This window comes from Poecile atricapillus, chromosome 34 (genome assembly GCF_030490865.1).
Source record: "Poecile atricapillus isolate bPoeAtr1 chromosome 34, bPoeAtr1.hap1, whole genome shotgun sequence".
In the NCBI taxonomy this organism is placed as follows: domain Eukaryota; kingdom Metazoa; phylum Chordata; class Aves; order Passeriformes; family Paridae; genus Poecile; species Poecile atricapillus.
The window spans coordinates 3,720,479-3,741,770 of NC_081282.1; the positions used below are offsets into that span (position 1 = coordinate 3,720,479).

The 21,292-nt window shown below is 55.3% G+C and overlaps 1 protein-coding gene and 1 long non-coding RNA gene across 2 annotated transcripts; one reads left to right on the forward strand and one right to left on the reverse strand.

Annotated features, from left to right (window-relative positions):
• Nucleotides 1–40: 40 nt before the first annotated feature.
• Nucleotides 41–11,196, reverse strand: RUSF1 (RUS family member 1). Its single transcript, XM_058860873.1, has 16 exons — nucleotides 11,134–11,196; nucleotides 10,457–10,581; nucleotides 8,599–8,676; nucleotides 7,753–7,867; nucleotides 7,336–7,381; nucleotides 7,034–7,066; nucleotides 6,251–6,356; nucleotides 5,589–5,690; nucleotides 5,021–5,091; nucleotides 3,878–4,116; nucleotides 2,649–2,706; nucleotides 2,227–2,297; nucleotides 1,164–1,325; nucleotides 457–534; nucleotides 215–317; nucleotides 41–157 (listed from the first exon to the last, which is right to left on the reverse strand). Exons 1-15 carry the CDS (start codon nucleotides 11,147–11,149, stop codon nucleotides 220–222), a joined length of 1,398 nt encoding a protein of 465 aa, XP_058716856.1. The 5' UTR covers nucleotides 11,150–11,196; the 3' UTR covers nucleotides 41–157; nucleotides 215–219.
• Nucleotides 11,197–13,753: 2,557 nt separating this feature from the next.
• On the forward strand, nucleotides 13,754–14,881 carry LOC131590651 (uncharacterized). Its single transcript, XR_009280185.1, has 3 exons — nucleotides 13,754–14,128; nucleotides 14,481–14,678; nucleotides 14,825–14,881. It is a non-coding gene; the product is annotated as an uncharacterized LOC131590651 (long non-coding RNA).
• Nucleotides 14,882–21,292: the final 6,411 nt, after the last annotated feature.

A 21,292-nucleotide genomic window follows, 5' to 3' on the forward strand; every position in this document is an offset into this window, starting at 1 on the left:
CCAAAATTCCACCCCAAAATTCCACCCGAAACCTCCCAGAAACCCCCCCAAGATTCCTCCAGATCCTCCCAAAATGACCAAATCCACCAAAATTCCAGAAATAATTTTCTTTTCCCGCTCCGTTCCCGCCGTTTTTTGCCGGGGAAGGGGGCGTGGCCTCGCTCAGGGGGCGTGGCCTCGCTCAGGGGGCGTGGCCTCGCTCAGGGGGCGTGGCCTCGCTCAGGGGGCGTGGCCTCCCTCTGGCTCCTCCCACTGCAGCCGCCACTCGTCCACGGCCAGCAGGGGGCGCTGCGTGTCCCAGCCCGCGGCCTCCAGCCCTGCAGGGGGCGCCCTCACCGTCAGCTCCAAACCCGGAAGTGAAACCCGGAGCGTCTTTTTGGGGGGGGATTTGCCATCCCCAAAATCCCCCAAAATCCCCCCAAAATCCCCCCAAAATCCCCGAGAATCCGCCCGAACCTCGCAGGAGGGCGGGGCCCAGCTCCCGGAAGAGTCGCGAGGTCTCGGCCAGGACCCCCCAGGGAACCGCGTCCGGCGCTGGGGGGGGGAGGGGAGAGACAAAATTCATCCCAAAATTCCTCCCAGAACCCCCTGGCATTCCCAAAACTTCCCAAATTTCCCACAGATCCCCTCGAAAATTCCAAAATCCCTCCCAAATTCCCCTCAGGACCCCCCCCGGTCACTTCTTTCCTCCCCAAAAATTCTTTCCCAAACCCCCAAAATTTCCCCCCAAAAAAACCTTCCGAGAATCCCAAAAATCCCTGCACAGGAACACATCCCGGAGCCTCCCAAAGACCCCCTAAAAATCCCCCCAAAAAAATTCCCCAAAATCCCTCCAGAACCTTCCAGCGCTTCCCGACCTCCCCCCCAAATCCCCTTAAAAAAAAATCCCAGAAAATCCCATTTTTTCCCCCAAAAATCCCATTTTTTCCCCCAAAAATCTCATTTTTTCACCCAAAAATCCCATTTTTTCACCCAAAAATCCCATTTTTTCCCCCAAAAATCCCATTTTTTCCCCCAAAAATCCCATTTTTTCACCCAAAAATCCCATTTTTTCACCCAAAAATCCCATTTTTTCACCCAAAAATCCCATTTTTTCACCCCAAAAATCCCATTTTTTCCCCCAAAAATCCCATTTTTTCCCCCAAAACTCCCGGGGTTCTCACGGCAGCTGCGCAGGCGCCTCTGGAGGGGTCCCAGGAGCTGCCCCAGGTGGGTCTGGGGTCCCAAATCCCCCCCCAGCAGCTCCTCCAGCAGCAGGGCCTGGGCGCACGCCAAGGTCGGGGTCTCGGGGGGGGCCCCCCGGCGCAGCCCCACCCCCACCCAGCCTGGGGGGGGGGACAGGGAGGGGTCACGGGGGGGTCACACACCCCAAAAAACCCCAAAATTCCACAACCTCCCCCCAAAAAAAATCCGTATTTAAACGAGCAGAACCCCCCCCCAAAAAAACCCCAAAATTCCACAACCTCCCCCCCAAAAAAAAAAAAAACCCAAAATTCCACAACCCCCCCCCAAAAAAACCCCAAAATTCCAGAACACCCCCCCCCAAAAAAACCCCAAAATTCCAGAACCTCCCCCAAAAAAAACCCAAAATTCCAGAACCTCCCCCCCAAAAAAACCCAAAATTCCACAACCTCCCCCCAAAAAAACCCCAAAATTCCAGAACCCCCCCCCCAAAAAAACCCAAAATTCCAGAACCTCCCCCCAAAAAAACCCAAAATTCCACAAACTCCCCCCAAAAAAACCCAAAATTCCAGAACCTCCCCCCAAAAAAACCCAAAATTCCAGAACCTCCCCCCAAAAAAAAATCCGTATTTAAATGAGCGGAAATCTGGGGGGAAAATGGGAAAATTCAGGGAAAATTCAGAATTTAACCCCCCCAAAAAAACCCCAAAATTCCAGAACCCCCCCCCAAAAAAAACCCAAAATTCCAGAACCTCCCCCCAAAAAAACCCCAAAATTCCAGAACCTCCCCCCCAAAAAAAACCAAAATTCCACAACCTCCCCCCCAAAAAACCCCAAAATTCCACAACCTCCCCCCAAAAAAAAATCCGTATTTAAATGAGCGGAAATCTGGGGGGAAAACGGGAAAATTCAGGGAAAATTCAGAATTTAACCCCCCCAAAAAAATCCTCATCCCAAAATCCCCAAAACCCCGGGAATTGCGGGAAAAAGGAGCCCCAAAAGAGGCGAAATTTAGGGGGAATTTGGGGGAATTCAGGGGCGCACCTCGGGAGGGGCGGAGCACGATGATGTAATCGGGGCTGCCGCATTCCAGAGCCTTCCGGAACTCGGCCTCGCTGCAGAAACGGGCGGGAAAAACCCCAAATTGGGCAAAATCCCACAAAACCCCCCAAATTCCCACAAAACCCCCCAAATTCCCACAAAATCCCCCAAATTCCCACAAAATCCCCCAAATTCCCACAAAATCCCCCAAATTCCCACAAAATCCCACAAATTCCCACAAAATCCCACAAAATCCCCCAAATTCCCACAAAATCCCCCAAATTCCCACAAAATCCCACAAAATCCCACAAAACCCCCCAAAATCCCACAAAATCCCCCAAATTCCCACGAAATTCCTCAAATTCCCACAAAATCCCCCAAATTCCCACAAAATCCCCCAAATTCCCCGGGAATTCCCCCCTCACCTGCTCACCAGGTGCTCCAGGGGCGCGCCCAGGTGCAGCCGGAGGCGGGAACCGAACCCTGGGAGGGGGGGGAGGGGTGATGATGTCATCCAGGTGAGCGAAGGTGACCCCAAATCCCCCCCAGGTGACCCCAAATCCCCCCCAGGTGTCCCCAAATCCCCCCCAGGTGACCCCAATCCCCCCCAGGTGACCCCAAATCCCCCCAGGTGACCCCAAATCCCCCCCAGGTGTCCCCAAATCCCCCCCAGGTGTCCCCAAATCCCCCCCAGGTGTCCCCAAATCCCCCCCAGGTGACCCCAAATCCCCCCCAGGTGACCCCAAATCCCCCCCAGGTGTCCCCAAATCCCCCCCAGGTGACCCCAAATCCCCCCCAGGTGTCCCCAAATCCCCCCCAGGTGTCCCCAAATCCCCCCAGGTGACCCCAAATCCCCCCCAGGTGACCCCAAATCCCCCCCAGGTGACCCCAAATCCCCCCCAGGTGTCCCCAAATCCCCCCAGGTGACCCCAATTCCTCCCCAGGTGACCCCAGATCCCCCCCAGGTGTCCCCAAATCCCCCCCAGGTGTCCCCAAATCCCCCCCAGGTGTCCCCAAATCCCTCTCAGGTGACCCCAAATCCCCCCAGGGGACCCCAAATCCCCCCAGGTGACCCCAAATCCCTCTCAGGTGTCCCCAAATCCCCCCCAGGTGTCCCCAAATCCCCCCCAGGTGACCCCAAATTCCCCCCAGGTGTCCCCAAATCCCCCCAGGTGTCCCCAATCCCCTCCAGGTGACCCCAAATCCCCCCAGGTGACCCCAAATCCCCCCAGGTGTCCCCAAATCCCCCCAGGTGACCCCAAATCCCCCCAGGTGACCCCAATTCCCCCCAGGTGACCCCAAATCCCCCCAGGTGTCCCCAAATCCCCCCCAGGTGTCCCCAAATCCCCCCCAGGTGACCCCAAATCCCCCCCAGGTGACCCCAAATCCCCCCAGGTGACCCCAATTCCCCCCCAGGTGACCCCAAATTCCCCCCAGGTGTCCCCAAATCCCCCCCAGGTGACCCCAAATCCCTCTCAGGTGTCCCCAAATCCCCCCCAGGTGTCCCCAAATCCCCCCAGGTGACCCCAAATCCCTCTCAGGTGTCCCCAAATCCCCCCCAGGTGACCCCAAATCCCCCCCAGGTGACCCCAATTCCCCCCAGGTGACCCCAAATCCCCCCAGGTGACCCCAAATCCCCCCCAGGTGACCTCACCTGGCAGCAGCGGCTCTCTGGGATTCACCTGCTGGGGGCGGGGCAGTTCCAGCTTGACCCCGCCCTTTCCTTCCCAAGCCACGCCCCTTTCCCCCTTGTCCCCGCCCCCTCTCAGGGCCCAGCCAATGGCGAGGCGGAGGCGGGGCCGGTTCAGGGAGGTCAAGGTGAGGGAGCCCAGGGCGGCCAGGTTGGAGCCCAGGTGAGCGGCCAGGAGCAGCCCCAGGGCGGCCCAGGTGAGCCTGGACAGGTGAGGGGCGGGGCCAGGTGAGGCTGGGCCACGCCCAGGTCTGGAGAAACCACGCCCAGTTCCAAAATGCCACGCCCAGATTCAAATGAGCCACGCCCAGATTCAAATGAGCCACGCCCAGATTGAAATGAGTCACGCCCATATTCAAATGAGCCACGCCCAGATTCAAATGAGCCACGCCCAGATTCAAATGAGCCACGCCCAGATTCAAATGAGCCACGCCCAGATTGAAATGAGCCACGCCCATATTCAAATGAGCCACGCCCACCTCAGCTGAAACTCCAGGAATTCTTTAGGCTCCTCCCCCTTTCCCCAGACCCCTCCCTCTTTAAGCCCCTCCCTTAAGCCCCTCCCCTTTCCCAACAGTTAAAGCCCCGCCCCTTTAACGGACCCGCGTTTAAGCCACGCCCCCTTCCCCAAAGCCACACCCCCAACAAGGCCCCACCCAAAATTTAACCCCTCCCACTTTTGCCACGCCCCTTTACCCATCACCCATTTCTTGAGGCCCCGCCCCCAGGCCCCGCCCCCTGAGGCCCCGCCCCTCACCATGGCCCCGCCCCCTCAGGCCCCGCCCCCTGAGGCCCCGCCCCTCACCATGGCCCCGCCCCTCAGGCCCCGCCCCTCACCATGGCCCCGCCCCTCACCATGGCCCCGCCCCTCACCATGGCCCCACCCCCTCAGGCCCCGCCCCCTCAGGCCCCGCCCCTCACCATGGCCCCGCCCCCTCAGGCCCCGCCCCTCACCATGGCCCCGCCCCTCACCATGGCCCCGCCCCCTCAGGCCCCGCCCCTCACCATGGCCCCGCCCCTCACCATGGCCCCGCCCCCTCAGGCCCCGCCCCTCACCATGGCCCCGCCCCTCACCATGGCCCCGCCCCCTCAGGCCCCGCCCCTCACCATGGCCGCCCGTCCAGCACCGGGAGCAGCAGCAGCGACAGCAGCAGCCCCGCCCCGTTCACCAGCGTCTCCTGCCCAGTACGGACCAGTATAAACCAGTATAGACCAGTACGGACTGGTATAAACTGGTATGGACCAGTATAAACCAGTCCGGACCAGTACAAACCAGTAAAAACCAGTAAAAACCAGTACGAACCGGTATAAACTGGTATGGACCAGTATAAACCAGTCCGGACCAGTACAAACCAGTAGAAAACAGTACAAACCAGTCCAAACCAGTCCAGACCAGTACAAACCAGTACAAACCAGTCCAAACCAGTCCAGACCAGTCCAAACCAGTCCAGACCAGTAGGAACCAGTCCAGACCAGTACAAACCAGTCAGACCAGTACAAACCAGTAAAAACCAGTACGGACCGGTATAAACTGGTATGGACCAGTATAAACCAGTCCAGACCAGTACAAACCAGTCCAGACCAGTCCAAACCAGTCCAAACCAGTCCAAACCAGCCCAGACCAGTCCAGACCAGTCCAGACCAGTACAAACCAGTCCGGACTGGCCACGCCCACCTGGCTGCTGTCCTTGGCGGCCACGTCGGCCACGTTGTCCCTCCGGGCCTGGTGCACGGCCAGGGCCGCCCTGGTGGCGCTTCCGGCCACGCCCACCACGCACTGGGACCAGTAAGAACCAGTATGAACCAGTAAGAACCAGTAAAAACCAGTATGAACCAGTAAGAACCAGTATGAACCAGTATGAACCAGTATGGACCAGTAAAAACCAGTATGGACCAGTATGAACCAGTATGAACCAGTATGGACCGGCAGGGACCCAGAGAAACCGGTTTAAACCGGTTTAGAGTGGAATAAACGGGATAAACCACGCCCCTCCCAGTTTATCCCAGTTTATCCCAGCCCCTCCCAGTCCATCCCAGTCCATCCCAGCCCCTCCCAGTCCATCCCAGTTTATCCCAGTCCCCTCCCAGCCCCTCCCAGTTTATCCCAGTTTATCCCAGTTTATCCCAGTCCATCCCAGTCCCTCCCAGTCCCTCCCAGTCCCTCCCAGTCCATCCCAGTTTATCCCAGCCCCTCCCAGTTCCCTCCCAGTTTATCCCAGTTTATCCCAGTTTATCCCAGTTTATCCCAGTCCCTCCCAGTCCCTCCCAGTCCATCCCAGTCCATCCCAGTTCCCTCCCAGTTTATCCCAGTCCATCCCAGTCCATCCCAGTTCCCACCCTGGCCGCGGCCGCCATGAGCAGGAGGGCGGGGCCAAGGCTCAGCCAATGGGGAGCGAGGATTTCCAGCACCAGGGCGACGTCATTGAGCAGATCCGCCAGGAACCTGGGGGCGGGGCTTGCCCTTATATGGAGCTGTGGGCGTGGCCTGCCCATAGAAGGGAAGGGAGGGGCGGAGCTTGGGGATTGTGAGCCATATATGGTAATGAGGGGGCGGGGCTTAGGTGGGAGTGACCATATATGGTAATGGGGGCGGGGCTTAGGTGGGAGTGGCCATATATGGTAAAGGGGGCGGGGCTTAGCTGGGAGTGACCATATATGGTAATGAGGGGCGGGGCTTAGCTGGGAGTGGCCATATATGGTAATGGGGGCGGGGCTTAGGTGTGAGTGACCGTATACGGTAATGAGGGGTGGGGCTTAGCTGGGAGTGGCCATATATGGTAATGAGGGGGCGGGGCTTAGCTGGGAGTGGCCATATATGGTAATGAGGGGTGGGGCTTAGCTGGGAGTGGCCATAAATGGTAATGAGGGGCGGGGCTTAGCTGGGAGTGGCCATAAATGGTAATGAGGGGCGGGGCTTGGCAAGAGGGCAGTTCATGGCCATATATGGTAAAGGGGGCGGGGCTTGGCAAGAGAGCAGTTCATGGCCATATATGGGAAAAGGGGCGGGGCTTGGCAAGAGAGCAGTTCATGGCCATATATGGGAAAGGGGGCGGGGCATATGGTAAATTTGTGGGCGTGGCTTGGGGAATGACCATATTTGGGAAGGGGGCGGGGCCTCACCGCCATTGCTTGGCCTCGCAGTCCAGGTGGCTCCTGGGGGAGGAAACCAGTACGGACCAGTTTGGACCAGTTTGGACCAGTTTGGACCAGTACGGACCGGTGTGGACCAGCAGGGGCCTCCCAGTGCTCCCAGTGCTCCCAGTTCCTCCCAGTCCATCCCAGTCCATCCCAGTTCCCTCCCAGTCCATCCCAGTTCCCTCCCAGTCCATCCCAGTCCCTCCCAGTTCATCCCAGTTCCCTCCCAGTTCATCCCAGTTCCCTCCCAGTCCATCCCAGTCCGTCCCAGTCCGTCCCAGTCTCACCCCTGCAGCCACACAAAGACGATCCTGGTGATGATCCCGACCCCGTCTGAGGGAAAAGCCGGGAATCAGGGACGGAATTCCCGGGATTTTGGGGCGGAATTCCCGGGATTTTGAGGATGGAATTCCCGGGATTTTGGGGACGGAATTCCCGGGATTTTGGGGCGGAATTCCCGGGATTCTGGGGATGGAATTCCCGGGATTTTGGGGGCGGAATTCCCGGGATTTTGGGGCGGAATTCCCGGGATTTTGGGGACGGAATTCCCGGGATTTTGGGGAAGGAATTCCCGGGATTTTGGGGATGGAATTCCCGGGATTTTGGGGACGGAATTCCCGGGATTTTGGGGATGCAATTCCTGGGATTTTGGGGATGGAATTCCCGGGATTTGGGGGCGGAATTCCCGGGATTTTGGGGCGCACCTCGCAGCAGCCAGGTGAGCGCGGCTCCGGTGACGGTGGCGGCGCCGTCGCCGACCCCGACGGCCTCGAGCACGGCGCGGGTGGAGAGGGAACCGGCCAGGCTGGAGCAGAGCGCCTGCGGCCAGTACGGACCAGTATAAACCAGTATGGACCAGTATGGACCAGTATGGACCAGTATGGACCAGTATGGACCAGTACGGACCAGTACAGAACAGTCCCAGTCCCTCCCAGTCCCTCCCAGTCCCCCCAGTCCCTCCCAGTCCCCCCAGTCCCCCCAGTCCCTCCCAGTTCCCTCCCAGTCCCTCCCCAGTCCCTCCCAGTTCCCTCCCAGTCCCCTCCCAGTTCCCTCCCAGTCCCTCCCAGTCCCCTCCCAGTCCCTCCCAGTCCCTCCCAGTCCCCTCCCAGTCCCTCCCAGTCCCCCCAGTCCCTCCCAGTTCCCCCCCAGTCCCTCCCAGTCCATCCCAGTCCCTCCCAGTCCCTCCCAGTCCCCTCCCAGTCCCTCCCAGTCCCCTCCCAGTCCCCCCCAGTCCCTCCCCAGTCCCCCCCAGTCCCTCCCAGTCCCTCCCAGTTCCCTCCCAGTCCCTCCCAGTCCCCTCCCAGTCCCTCCCAGTCCCTCCCAGTCCCTCCCAGTCCATCCCAGTCCCTCCCAGTCCCTCCCAGTTCCCTCCCAGTCCCTCCCAGTCCCCTCCCAGTCCCTCCCAGTCCCTCCCAGTCCATCCCAGTCCCTCCCAGTCCCCTCCCAGTCCCTCCCAGTCCCCTCCCAGTCCCTCCCAGTCCCTCCCAGTCTCTCCCAGTCCCCCCCAGTCCCCTCCCAGTCCCTCCCAGTGCTCCCAGTATCCCCAGTACCTGCAGGCTGTCCCAGCACTGGTACCGGCCGTAGTCGGGGCTGACGCTGTCGGGGAAGCCCTGGGGGAGCAGCAGCCGCTGGAAATCCCCGGAATTCCCGGAAAAAAATTGGGAAAAAAAACCCAGGAAAACGTAAAAAGGGGGGGTGGGGGAGGGGAAAAGAGGAGCCGGAATTTCCCAAAAAATTCCCAAAAAATTCCCAAAAAATTCCCAAAAATTTCCACCCCAAATTCCCAAAAATTCCACCCAATAATTCCCCAAAATTCCCAACTTCCCAATATTTTTACCCCAATTCCCAAAAACCCCTTAAAATCCTCCCCCCACCCCCCAAAAAATCGAATACTAATACTAATATTAATATTAATACTAATAAATACTAATAAATACTAATAAATACTAATAAATACTAATAAATACTAATACTAAATCTTCTCCAGTAAACCCCACAGAAAATTCCAAAAAAAAATTCCCCAAAAATTCCCCAAAATTCCCCCAAAAATTCCCAAAAATTCCCAAAAAAATTCCCAAAAATTCCCCAAAAATTCACAGAAAATTCCCCCAAAAATTCCCAAAAAATTCCCAAAATTTCCCAAAAAAATTCCCAAAAATTCCCTCCAAAATTTCCCAAAATTCCCCCAAAAATTCCCAAAAAATTCCCAAAAATTCCAAAAAAAACCCCAAAATTTCCCAAAAAATTCCCCAAAATTCCCCCCAAAAATTCCCAAAAATTCCCAAAAATTCCCCAAAAATTCCCAAAAAATTCCCCCCAAAATTCCCCCCAAAATTCCCAAAAAATTCTCAAAAATTCCCAAAAAAATTCCCAAAAAATTCCCAAAAATTCCCAAAAAATTCCCAAAAAAATCCCAAAAAATTCCTAAAAAATCCCTCCAAAATTCCTAAAAAATTCCCAAAAATTCCAAAAAAATTCCCAAAAAATTCCCAAAAAAATCCCAAAAAATTCCCCAAAAATTCCCAAAAATTCCCTCCAAAATTCAAAAATTCCCAAAAAATTCCCAAAATTTCCCAAAAAATTCCCAAAAAATTCCCAAAAATTCCCAAAAAATTCCCAAAAAAATCCCAAAAAATTCCTAAAAAATCCCTCCAAAATTCCCAAAAAATTCCCAAAAATTCCCAAAAAATTCCCCAAAATTCCCCAAAAATTCCCCAATATTCCCCCAAAAATTCCCAAAAATTCCCAAAAAAATTCCCAAAAATTCCCCAAAAATTCACAGAAAATTCCCCCAAAAATTCCCAAAAAATTCCCAAAATTTCCCAAAAAAATTCCCAAAAATTCCCTCCAAAATTTCCCAAAATTCCCCCAAAAATTCCCAAAAAATTCCCAAAAATTCCAAAAAAAACCCCAAAATTTCCCAAAAAATTCCCCAAAATTCCCCCCAAAAATTCCCAAAAATTCCCAAAAATTCCCCAAAAATTCCCCCCAAAATTCCCAAAAAATTCTCAAAAATTCCCAAAAAAATTCCCAAAAAATTCCCAAAAATTCCCAAAAAATTCCCAAAAAAACCCAAAAAAATCCCAAAAATTCCCTCCAAAATTTCCCAAAAAATTCTCAAAAAATTCCCAAAAAATTCCCAAAAAAATCCCAAAAAATTCCCCAAAAAATCCCAAAAAATTCCCAAAAAAATCCCAAATAATTCCCCAAAATTTCCCTGAAAATTCCCAAAAATTCCAAAAAAATTCCCAAAAAAATCCCAAAAAATTCCCAAAAAAATTCCCAAAAAATTCCCAAAAATTTCTTCCAAAATTCCCAAAAAATTCCCCCCAAATTCCCCAAAATTCCCAATCCCCCGATCCCCCCAGACCCCCCGGCCCCCCCCGGCATTCCCGGTTTTTCTCTCACCGCGGCCGCTCGGTGCAGCCGGGCCCGGGGGGCGCCGCTCCCGCAGCTCCGGAGCCGCCCCCGGGGCCCCCCCCGGTACCGAGCGGCCTCCAGGGAGCCCCAGAAACCCCGGCAGAGGCAGCGGGCTGGGGAGAAAAACGGGAAAAACGGGAAAAAACGGGAAAAAACGGGAAAATCCGGGAAAATCCGGGAAAAAACGGGAAAATCCGGGAAAAAACGGGATGGCGGGGGGAAATCGGGGATTTTGGGCTTTGTTTTTTTTTAACTTCTTGTTGGAATTTCTGCGATTTTTGGTGGATTTTTTTCGTGATTTATTTGGATTTTTTATTTATTTTTTTGGACGGGATTTTTTTTAAGTTTTATTTTTTGTGGGGTTTTCTTGGGATTTTTTTTTTTGGATTTTGGGGAATTTCTGACGGGGATTCCCGGGGGATTCGAGGGATCCGAAGAGAGATTTGGAAAATTCCGGGATTTGGAGGGAATTTCGGGAATTCGGGGCATTTTAAGGAGGATTTTGGGGGAATCTGAGGCGATTTTGAAGCTCCCGGTGTGGATTTTGGATCATTTTGGGATCCCGGAGCCGTTTTTTGGGTGGCCGAGGTGGATTTGGGCTGATTTGGGGGTGATTTTGGGGAATTTTGGGGCGTTTTTGGGGCCTCCCGCCCTTTCCCCGTTACCCTCCGCCTCCTCCATTGGCACTTCCGGGTGTGGCCACGTCCGCTTTCCGGTGTTTCTATGGCAACGGCGGGAGCCGCGCTGGCCACGCCCCTTTGTTTCTCTATGGTCACGGAGGAGCCGCTCTGGCCACGAGGCCGCCAGAACTCGATGGTCGTCCCTTAAAGTGACCCCGAATCGCCCCAAAATTCCCCAAAATCGCCTGAAATCGCCCCAAATCCCTGAGAACCCCTCCAAACCCCTCCCAAAATTCCCAAAATCGTCTGAAATCGCCCCAAATCCCTGAGAACCCCTCCAAGCCCCTCCCAAAACTCCCAAAATCGCCTGAAATTGCCCCAAATCCCTGAAAACTCCTCCAAGCCCCTCCCAAAATTCCCAAAATCCCCATTTTTACCCCCAAATCCCGCCCCGCTCTGGGTGAGTGGTCACTCAGGGATGGTGATGGTCACTCAGGGATGGTGAGTGGTCACTCAGGGATGGTCAGGGATGGTGAGTGGTCACTCAGGGATTGTCAGTGGTCACTCAGGGATGGTCAGGGATGGTGAGTGGTCACTCAGGGATGGTGAGTGGTCACTCAGGGATGGTGAGTGGTCACTCAGGGGTGGTCAGTGGTCACTCAGGGATGGTGAGTGGTCACTCAGGGATGGTGAGTGGTCACTCAGGGGTGGTCAGTGGTCACTCAGGGATGGTGAGTGGTCACTCAGGGATGGTGATGGTCACTCAGGGATGGTGAGTGGTCACTCGGGGATGGTCAGGGATGGTGAGTGGTCACTCAGGGATGGTGAGTGGTCACTCAGGGATGGTGATGGTCACTCAGGGAAGGTGAGTGGTCACTCAGGGATGGTCAGTGGTCACTCAGGGGTGGTGAGTGCTGTCATAAAGTTCCTTTACCTTTAAGAAAGTTAAAGTTGCTGGGGTCTCCTGGGAGTCTTTTCTCTTGACCAATTATCGGTCATTGCTGAGAATTGACAGCAGTTTTAGCCATTGAAAAGTAGAATCAACTCGTGAACCCCACCTTAAAGTGTACACCCAGAAGTCTGTGGTGCTCTTTTGTTTTTCCTGACTGTAAAGCGTGGCGGAGCTCCGGCTGGCCTCCGGTTCCCTGCCCAAGCCATGTGGCCGGGCAGGGGCCGGGCCGGGGCCGGGCCTGGCCCGCCGCGTCTCTCGTCTCCCGGCCGGGAGATGAGGCTTGCCCCGAGCTAGGTCGGGCTGGGCCGGGCTCGGCCCGATCTCTGGTTCAGCTGGAGGTTTTGCTGTAACTACATTCACTAGAAAACTGCTGAGTGAAAGAGGAAAGGAACTCTGAGCCTGCAGCAAGCAAAGACAGAGACCACGCTCTCTAAAAGCAGCTATGAAGAACTTTCCATCGCAGACAGCTCCAGCTCCTGTTCAGCAGAGATCACCGAACCATCTACAAAAGCTTGGCAAGATTTTAACTCTTTCTTATCCAGATGAGACTTGCGGATTAATCTTTTCATCCAGAAAGAGAAAAGGAGAGTAATCAACATGAAAAGAGACTTTATAAACTACTAGTGGCAAGAAAGAAAAGAGACTTCAAGAAAGGTAGAGAATTAAGGAGATGCTTTAATTAAGCTGAAATATCTTTCTGTTAAAACTATGAGGATGGACAATGAAGTCTTGAGAAAAACCCCTTTAATTCATAATAGAGTATGGAGAGGAATAAGGTGTTCAAAGTGTAAATTTAAGTAATAAGTGAAGTAATTGTGGTATAGTGAAGTGCTGAGAAATTTGAAGCCTTGAGAGGCAATGAGAAAAACTGTTTCTTAGTGAAGCTCTCAGAAGCAGATGAAGAATACTTTTTTGCCTTTGACTAACTTATCCTTAAAAATGCTATCTTCAAACTCATGACCCATAACACATTTCAGAGTGATGTGGAATGGGAGAAGTGAGCTTTAATAACAGTAGCTCTGAGCAGCTGATATCAGAGAAACGAGAAACTATAACAAAAATAGTTTTCTTGTGACAAACTCCATAAATTGACAGAAAGGAACTTCTGTTTCTCTACAGAAACTGAGGAAAAGACTATGGAAAGAATTAGAACTGTTTAAACCATCAAAATTATACAGTTTTTGTCTCTGTTGTCATGTAAACAAAAGAATAGTGAGCAGTGAGAAATGAAAAGGTTTTTTTCTAAAAGTTTATTCTGGTGTTCTTATTCTTGTAGTTTGTCAATAAACTCTTCTTTATTCCTTTTAAGTGTTATGCCTGGTTTGCTCTTATTTTAATCCATATCTCACAGCAAGAAATAAATAATTCCTTTTTTCCCCTTTTTTGTTAATTACTGGTTTAAACCACGACAAGTGGTCACTCAGGGATGGTCAGGGATGGTGAGTGGTCACTCAGGGATGGTGAGTGGTCACTCGGGGATGGTGAAGGTCACTCAGGGATGGTCAGGGATGGTGAGTGGTCACTCAGGGATGGTGAGTGGTCACTCAGGGATGGTGATGGTCACTCAGGGATGGTCAGTGGTCACTCAGGGGTGGTGAGTGGTCACTCAGGGATGGTCAGGGATGGTGAGTGGTCACTCAGGGATGGTGAGTGGTCACTCGGGGATGGTGAGTGGTCACTCAGGGATGGTGAGTGGTCACTCAGGGGTGGTGATGGTCACTCAGGGATGGTGATGGTCACTCAGGGATGGTGATGGTCACTCAGGGATGGTGAGTGGTCACTCGGGGATGGTGAGTGGTCACTCAGGGGTGGTGAGTGGTCACTCAGGGGTGGTGAGTGGTCACTCAGGGATGGTGAGTGGTCACTCAGGGATGGTGAGTGGTCACTCAGGGATAGTGAGTGGTCACTCAGGGGTGGTGAGTGGTCACTCAGGGGTGGTGAGTGGTCACTCAGGGATGGTGAGTGGTCACTCAGGGATAGTGAGTGGTCACTCAGGGGTGGTGAGTGGTCACTCAGGGATGGTGAGTGGTCACTCAGGGATAGTGAGTGGTCACTCAGGGATGGTGAGTGGTCACTCAGGGATGGTGAGTGGTCACTCAGGGATGGTGATGGTCACTCAGGGATGGTGAGTGGTCACTCAGGGATGGTGATGGTCACTCAGGGATGGTGAGTGGTCACTCAGGGATGGTGAGTGGTCACTCAGGGATAGTGAGTGGTCACTCAGGGGTGGTGAGTGGTCACTCAGGGATGGTGAGGGGTCACTCAGGGATGGTGATGGTCACTCAGGGATGGTGAGTGGTCACTCAGGGGTGGTGATGGTCACTCAGGGGTGGTGATGGTCACTCAGGGATGGTCAGGGATGGTCAGTGGTCACTCAGCGATGGTGAGTGGTCACTCGGGGATGGTCAGGGAGGGTGAGTGGTCACTCAGGGATGGTGAGTGGTCACTCAGGGGTGGTGAGTGGTCACTCAGGGATGGTGAGTGGTCACTCAGGGGTGGTGAGTGGTCACTCAGGGATGGTGAGTGGTCACTCAGGGATGGTCAGGGATGGTGAGTGGTCACTCAGGGAGGGTGAGTGGTCACTCAGGGGTGGTGAGTGGTCACTCTGGGATGGTGAGTGGTCACTCAGGGATGATGAGTGGTCACTCAGGGATGGTCAGGAATGGTGAGTGGTCACTCAGGGATGGTCAGAGATGGTGAGTGGTCACTCAGGGATGGTGAGTGGTCACTCAGGGATGGTGAGTGGTCACTCAGGGATGGTGATGGTCACTCAGGGATGGTGAGTGGTCACTCAGGGGCGGTCAGTGGTCACTCAGGGATGGTGAGTGGTCACTCAGGGATGGTGAGTGGTCACTCAGGGATGGTGAGTGGTCACTCAGGGTTGGTGATGGTCACTCAGGGATGGTGAGTGGTCACTCAGGGGCGGTCAGTGGTCACTCAGGGATGGTGATGGTCACTCAGGGATGGTGAGTGGTCACTCAGGGATGGTGAGTGGTCACTCAGGGTTGGTGATGGTCACTCAGGGATGGTGAGTGGTCACTCAGGGGCGGTCAGTGGTCACTCAGGGTTGGTGATGGTCACTCAGGGATGGTGAGCGGTCACTCAGGGATGGTGAGTGGTCACTCAGGGACGGTGAGTGGTCACTCAGGGATGGTGAGTGGTCACTCAGGGATGGTGAGTGGTCACTCAGGGATGGTGATGGTCACTCAGGGATGGTGAGTGGTCACTCAGGGACGGTGAGTGGTCACTCAGGGATGGTGAGTGGTCACTCAGGGTTGGTGATGGTCACTCAGGGATGGTGAGTGGTCACTCAGGGGCGGTCAGTGGTCACTCAGGGATGGTGATGGTCACTCAGGGATGGTCAGGGATGGTGAGTGGTCACTCAGGGATGGTGAGTGGTCACTCAGGGATGGTGAGTGGTCACTCAGGGATGGTCAGGGTTGGTGATGGTCACTCAGGGATGGTGAGTGGTCACTCGGGGATGGTCAGTGGTCACTCAGGGATGGTGAGCGGTCACTCAGGGGCAGTCAGTGGTCACTCAGGGATGGTCAGGGATGGTGAGTGGTCACTCAGAGATGGTGAGTGGTCACTCAGGGGCAGTCAGTGGTCACTCAGGGATGGTGATGGTCACTCAGGGATGGTGATGGTCACTCAGGGATGGTGATGGTCACTCAGGGATGGTCAGGGATGAGTGGTCACTCAGGGATGGTGAGTGGTCACTCAGGAATGGTCAGGGATGGTGAGTGGTCACTCAGGGATGGTGAGTGGTCACTCAGGGATGGTGAGTGGTCACTCAGGGATGGTCAGGGATGGTGAGTGGTCACTCGGGGATGGTGAGCGGTCACTCAGGGGCGGTCAGTGGTCACTCAGGGATGGTGATGGTCACTCAGGGATGGTCAGGGATGGTGAGTGGTCACTCAGGGATGGTGAGCGGTCACTCAGGGGCGGTCAGTGGTCACTCAGGGATGGTGATGGTCACTCAGGGATGGTCAGGGATGGTGAGTGGTCACTCAGGGATGGTGAGCGGTCACTCAGGGATGGTGATGGTCACTCAGGGATGGTGATGGTCACTCAGGGATGGTCAGTGGTCACTCAGGGATGGTGAAGGTCACTCAGGGAAAGTGAGTGGTCACTCAGAGATGGTGAGTGGTCACTCAGGGATGGTCAGGGATGGTGAGTGGTCACTCAGGGGTGGTGAGTGGTCACTCAGGGATGGTGAGTGGTCACTCAGGGGTGGTGAGTGGTCACTCAGGGATGGTGATGGTCACTCAGGGATGGTGAGTGGTCACTCAAGGATGGTCAGGGATGGTGAGTGGTCACTCAGAGATGGTGAGTGGTCACTCAGGGATGGTCAGGGATGGTGAGTGGTCACTCAGGGATGGTGAGTGGTCACTCTGGGATGGTCAGGGATGGTGAGTGGTCACTCAGGGATGGTCAGTGGTCACTCAGGGGTGGTGAGTGGTCACTCAGGGATGGTCAGTGGTCACTCGGGGATGGTCAGGGATGGTGAGTGGTCACTCAGGGATGGTGATGGTCACTCAGGGGTGGTGAGTGGTCACTCATGGATGGTGAGTGGTCACTCAGGGATGGTGAGTGGTCACTCAGGGATGGTGAGTGGTCACTCAGGGGTGGTCAGTGGTCACTCAGGGATGGTGAGTGGTCACTCAGGGATGGTCAGGGATGGTGAGTGGTCACTCAGGGATGGTGAGTGGTCACTCAGGGATGGTGATGGTCACTCAGGGATGGTCAGTGGTCACTCAGGGGTGGTGAGTGGTCACTCAGGGATGGTCAGGGATGGTGAGTGGTCACTCAGGGATGGTGAGTGGTCACTCAGGGATGGTGAGTGGTCACTCAGGGATGGTGAGTGGTCACTCAGGGATGGTGAGTGGTCACTCAGGGGTGGTGATGGTCACTCAGGGATGGTGAGTGGTCACTCAGGGGTGGTGATGGTCACTCAGGGGTGGTGATGGTCACTCAGGGATGGTCAGGGATGGTCAGTGGTCACTCAGCGATGGTGAGTGGTCACTCGGGGATGGTCAGGGAGGGTGAGTGGTCACTCAGGGATGGTGAGTGGTCACTCAGGGGTGGTGAGTGGTCACTCTGGGATGGTGAGTGGTCACTCAGGGATGATGAGTGGTCACTCAGGGATGGTCAGGGATGGTGAGTGGTCACTCAGGGATGGTCAGGGATGGTGAGTGGTCACTCAGGGATGGTCAGGGATGGTGAGGGGTCACTCAGGGATGGTCAGGGATGGTGAGTGGTCACTCTGGGATGGTCAGGGATGGTGAGTGGTCACTCAGGGATGGTCAGAGATGGTGAGTGGTCACTCAGGGATGGTGACGGTCACTCAGGGATGGTGAGTGGTCACTCAGGGATGGTCAGGGATGGTGAGTGGTCACTCTGGGATGGTCAGGGATGGTGAGTGGTCACTCAGGGATGGTGAGTGGTCACTCAGGGATGGTGAGTGGTCACTCAGGGATGGTGATGGTCACTCAGGGATGGTGAGTGGTCACTCAGGGACGGTGAGTGGTCACTCAGGGATGGTGAGTGGTCACTCAGGGTTGGTGATGGTCACTCAGGGATGGTGAGTGGTCACTCAGGGGCGGTCAGTGGTCACTCAGGGTTGGTGATGGTCACTCAGGGATGGTGAGCGGTCACTCAGGGGCAGTCAGTGGTCACTCAGGGATGGTGATGGTCACTCAGGGATGGTCAGGGATGGTGAGTGGTCACTCAGGGATGGTGAGTGGTCACTCAGGGATGGTGAGTGGTCACTCAGGGATGGTCAGGGTTGGTGATGGTCACTCAGGGATGGTGAGTGGTCACTCAGGGATGGTGAGCGGTCACTCAGGGGCAGTCAGTGGTCACTCAGGGATGGTCAGGGATGGTGAGTGGTCACTCAGGGATGGTGATGGTCACTCAGGGATGGTGATGGTCACTCAGGGATGGTCAGGGATGGTGAGTGGTCACTCAGGGATGGTGAGTGGTCACTCAGGAATGGTCAGGGATGGTGAGTGGTCACTCAGGGATGGTGAGTGGTCACTCAGGGATGGTGAGTGGTCACTCAGGGATGGTCAGGGATGGTGAGTGGTCACTCAGGGATGGTGATGGTCACTCAGGGATGGTCAGGGATGGTCAGTGGTCACTCAGGGATGGTGATGGTCACTCAGGGATGGTGAGTGGTCACTCGGGGATGGTGATGGTCACTCAGGGATGGTGAGTGGTCACTCAGGGATGGTGAGCGGTCACTCAGGGGCAGTCAGTGGTCACTCAGGGATGGTCAGGGATGGTCAGTGGTCACTCAGGGATGGTGAGTGGTCACTCGGGGATGGTGAGTGGTCACTCAGGGATGGTCAGTGGTCACTCAGGGATGGTGAGTGGTCACTCAGGGATGGTGATGGTCACTCAGGGATGGTGAGTGGTCACTCAGGGATGGTGAGTGGTCACTCAGGGATGGTGAGTGGTCACTCAGGGATTGTCAGTGGTCACTCAGGGATAGTGAGTGGTCACTCAGGGGTGGTGAGTGGTCACTCGGGGATGGTGAGTGGTCACTCGGGGATGGTGAGTGGTCACTCAGGGATGGTGAGTGGTCACTCGGGGATGGTGAAGGTCACTCAGGGATGGTCAGGGATGGTGAGTGGTCACTCAGGGATGGTGAGTGGTCACTCAGGGATGGTCAGTGGTCACTCTGGGATGGTGATGGTCACTCAGGGATGGTCAGGGATGGTGAGTGGTCACTCAGGGATGGTCAGTGGTCACTCGGGGATGGTGATGGTCACTCAGGGGTGGTCAGGGATGGTGATGGTCACTCAGGGATGGTCAGTGGTCACTCGGGGATGGTGATGGTCACTCAGGAATGGTGAGTGGTCACTCAGGGATGGTGAGTGGTCACTCAGGGATGGTGAGTGGTCACTCAGGGATGGTGAGTGGTCACTCAGGGGTGGTGATGGTCACTCAGGGGCGGTCAGTGGTCACTCAGGGATGGTGAGTGGTCACTCAGGGATGGTGATGGTCACTCAGGGATGGTGATGGTCACTCAGGGATGGTGAGTGGTCACTCAGGGATGGTGATGGTCACTCAGGGATGGTGATGGTCACTCAGGGATGGTGAGTGGTCACTCAGGGGTGGTGAGTGGTCACTCGGGGATGGTCAGTGGTCACTCAGGGGTGGTCAGGGATGGTGATGGTCACTCTGGGATGGTGAGTGGTCACTCAGGGATGGTGAGTGGTCACTCGGGGATGGTGAGTGGTCACTCGGGGATGGTGAGTGGTCACTCGGGGATGGTGATGGTCACTCAGGGATGGTGAGTGGTCACTCAGGGGTGGTGAGTGGTCACTCAGGGATGGTGAGTGGTCACTCAGGGGTGGTCAGGGATGGTGAGTGGTCACTCAGGGATGGTGAGTGGTCACTCAGGGATGGTGAGTGGTCACTCGGGGATGTTGAGTGGTCACTCAGGGGTGGTCAGGGATGGTGAGTGGTAACTCGGGGATGGTGAGTGGTCACTCACGGATGGTGATGGTCACTCAGGGATTGTCAGTGGTCACTCAGGGATGGTCTGGGATGGTGAGTGGTCACTCAGGGATGGTCTGGGATGGTGAGTGGTCACTCAGGGATGGTGAGTGGTCACTCAGGGGTGGTGATGGTCACTCAGGGATGGTGATGGTCACTCAGGGATGGTGAGTGGTCACTCAGGGGTGGTGAGTGGTCACTCAGGGATGGTGATGGTCACTCAGGGGTGGTGAGTGGTCACTCAGGGATGGTGATGGTCACTCAGGGATGGTCACTGATGGTGAGCGGTCACTCAGGGATGGTGAGTGGTCACTCAGGGATGGTGAGTGGTCACTCAGGGATGGTGAGTGGTCACTCAGGGGTGGTGATGGTCACTCAGGGATGGTGATGGTCACTCAGGGATGGTGAGTGGTCACTCAGGGGTGGTGAGTGGTCACTCAGGGATGGTGATGGTCACTCAGGGGTGGTGATGGTCACTCAGGGATGGTGATGGTCACTCAGGGATGGTGAGTGGTCACTCAGGGATGGTGAGTGGTCACTCAGGGGTGGTCAGGGATGGTGAGTGGTCACTCAGGGATGGTGAGTGGTCACTCAGGGATGGTGTGTGGTCACTCAGGGATGGTGATGGTCACTCAGGGATGGTCAGGGATGGTGAGTGGTCACTCAGGGGTGGTGATGGTCACTCTGGGGTGGTCAGTGGTCACTCAGGGATGGTGAGTGGTCACTCAGGGATGGTGAGTGGTCACTCAGGGATGGTGAACGGTCACTCAGGGGCGGTCAGTGGTCACTCTGGGATGGTGAGTGGTCACTCAGGGATGGTGAGTGGTCACTCACGGATGGTGATGGTCACTCAGGGATGGTCAGGGATGGTGAGCGGTCACTCAGGGATGGTGAGTGGTCACTCGGGGATGGTGAGTGGTCACTCAGGGGTGGTGAGTGGTCACTCGGGGATGGTGAGTGGTCACTCAGGGGTGGTGAGTGGTCACTCAGGGATGGTCAGCGATGGTGAGTGGTCACCCAGGGATGGTGAGTGGTCACTCTGGGGTGGTCAGTGGTCACTCAGGGATGGTGACTGGTCACTCTGGGATGGTGAGTGGTCACTCAGGAATGGTGAGTGGTCACTCAGGGATGGTGAGTGGTCACTCAGGGATGGTGAGTGGTCACTCAGGGATCGTGAGTGGTCACTCCGGGATGGTGAGTGGTCACTCAGGGATGGTGATGGTCACTCAGGGATGGTGATGGTCACTCAGGGGATGGTGAGTGGTCACTCAGGGATGGTGTTGGTCACTCAGGGATGGTGATGGTCACTCAGGGATGCTGAGTGGTCACTCAGGGATGGTGAGTGGTCACTCAGGGATGGTGATGGTCACTCAGGGATGGTCAGTGGTCCAAATCCCTGAGAACCGCCCCAAAGCCCCCACAATTCCCAAAATCCCCATTTTTCCCCCCAAGTCCCGCCCCGCTCTGGGATTTTTGGGGTCTCTGTGCCCCAAATTTCCCCAAAATTCCCGAATGTCCCCCAAAGTCCCAAAAGCCGCCCCAAAGTGACCCCAGTGACCCCCCAGATGACCCCAGTGACCCCCCAGTGACCCCCAGATGACCCCAGTGACCCCTCCCCTCCCCTCCCCCCCAAGAATTCCAGATCGACAGCGTGGGAACAATTCCGCGCATTTTTATTGGCTGAGAGGGGAAAGGGGGCGGGGCCAGGTGGGGACACTCAGGGGTCAAAGGTCAAGGTTAGGGGGA

What these genes read in the sequence shown, in the direction of transcription:
- RUSF1 (XM_058860873.1), bottom strand. An exon ending in AGTGCTGGGACAGCCTGCAG is followed by an intron (nt 7,868 to 8,598) that starts GTACTGGGGATA and finishes TACTGGCCGCAG; the next exon opens with GCGCTCTGCTCCAGCCTGGC. An exon ending in GAGGCGCCTGCGCAGCTGCC is followed by an intron (nt 535 to 1,163) that starts GTGAGAACCCCG and finishes TCCCCCCCCCAG; the next exon opens with CGCCGGACGCGGTTCCCTGG.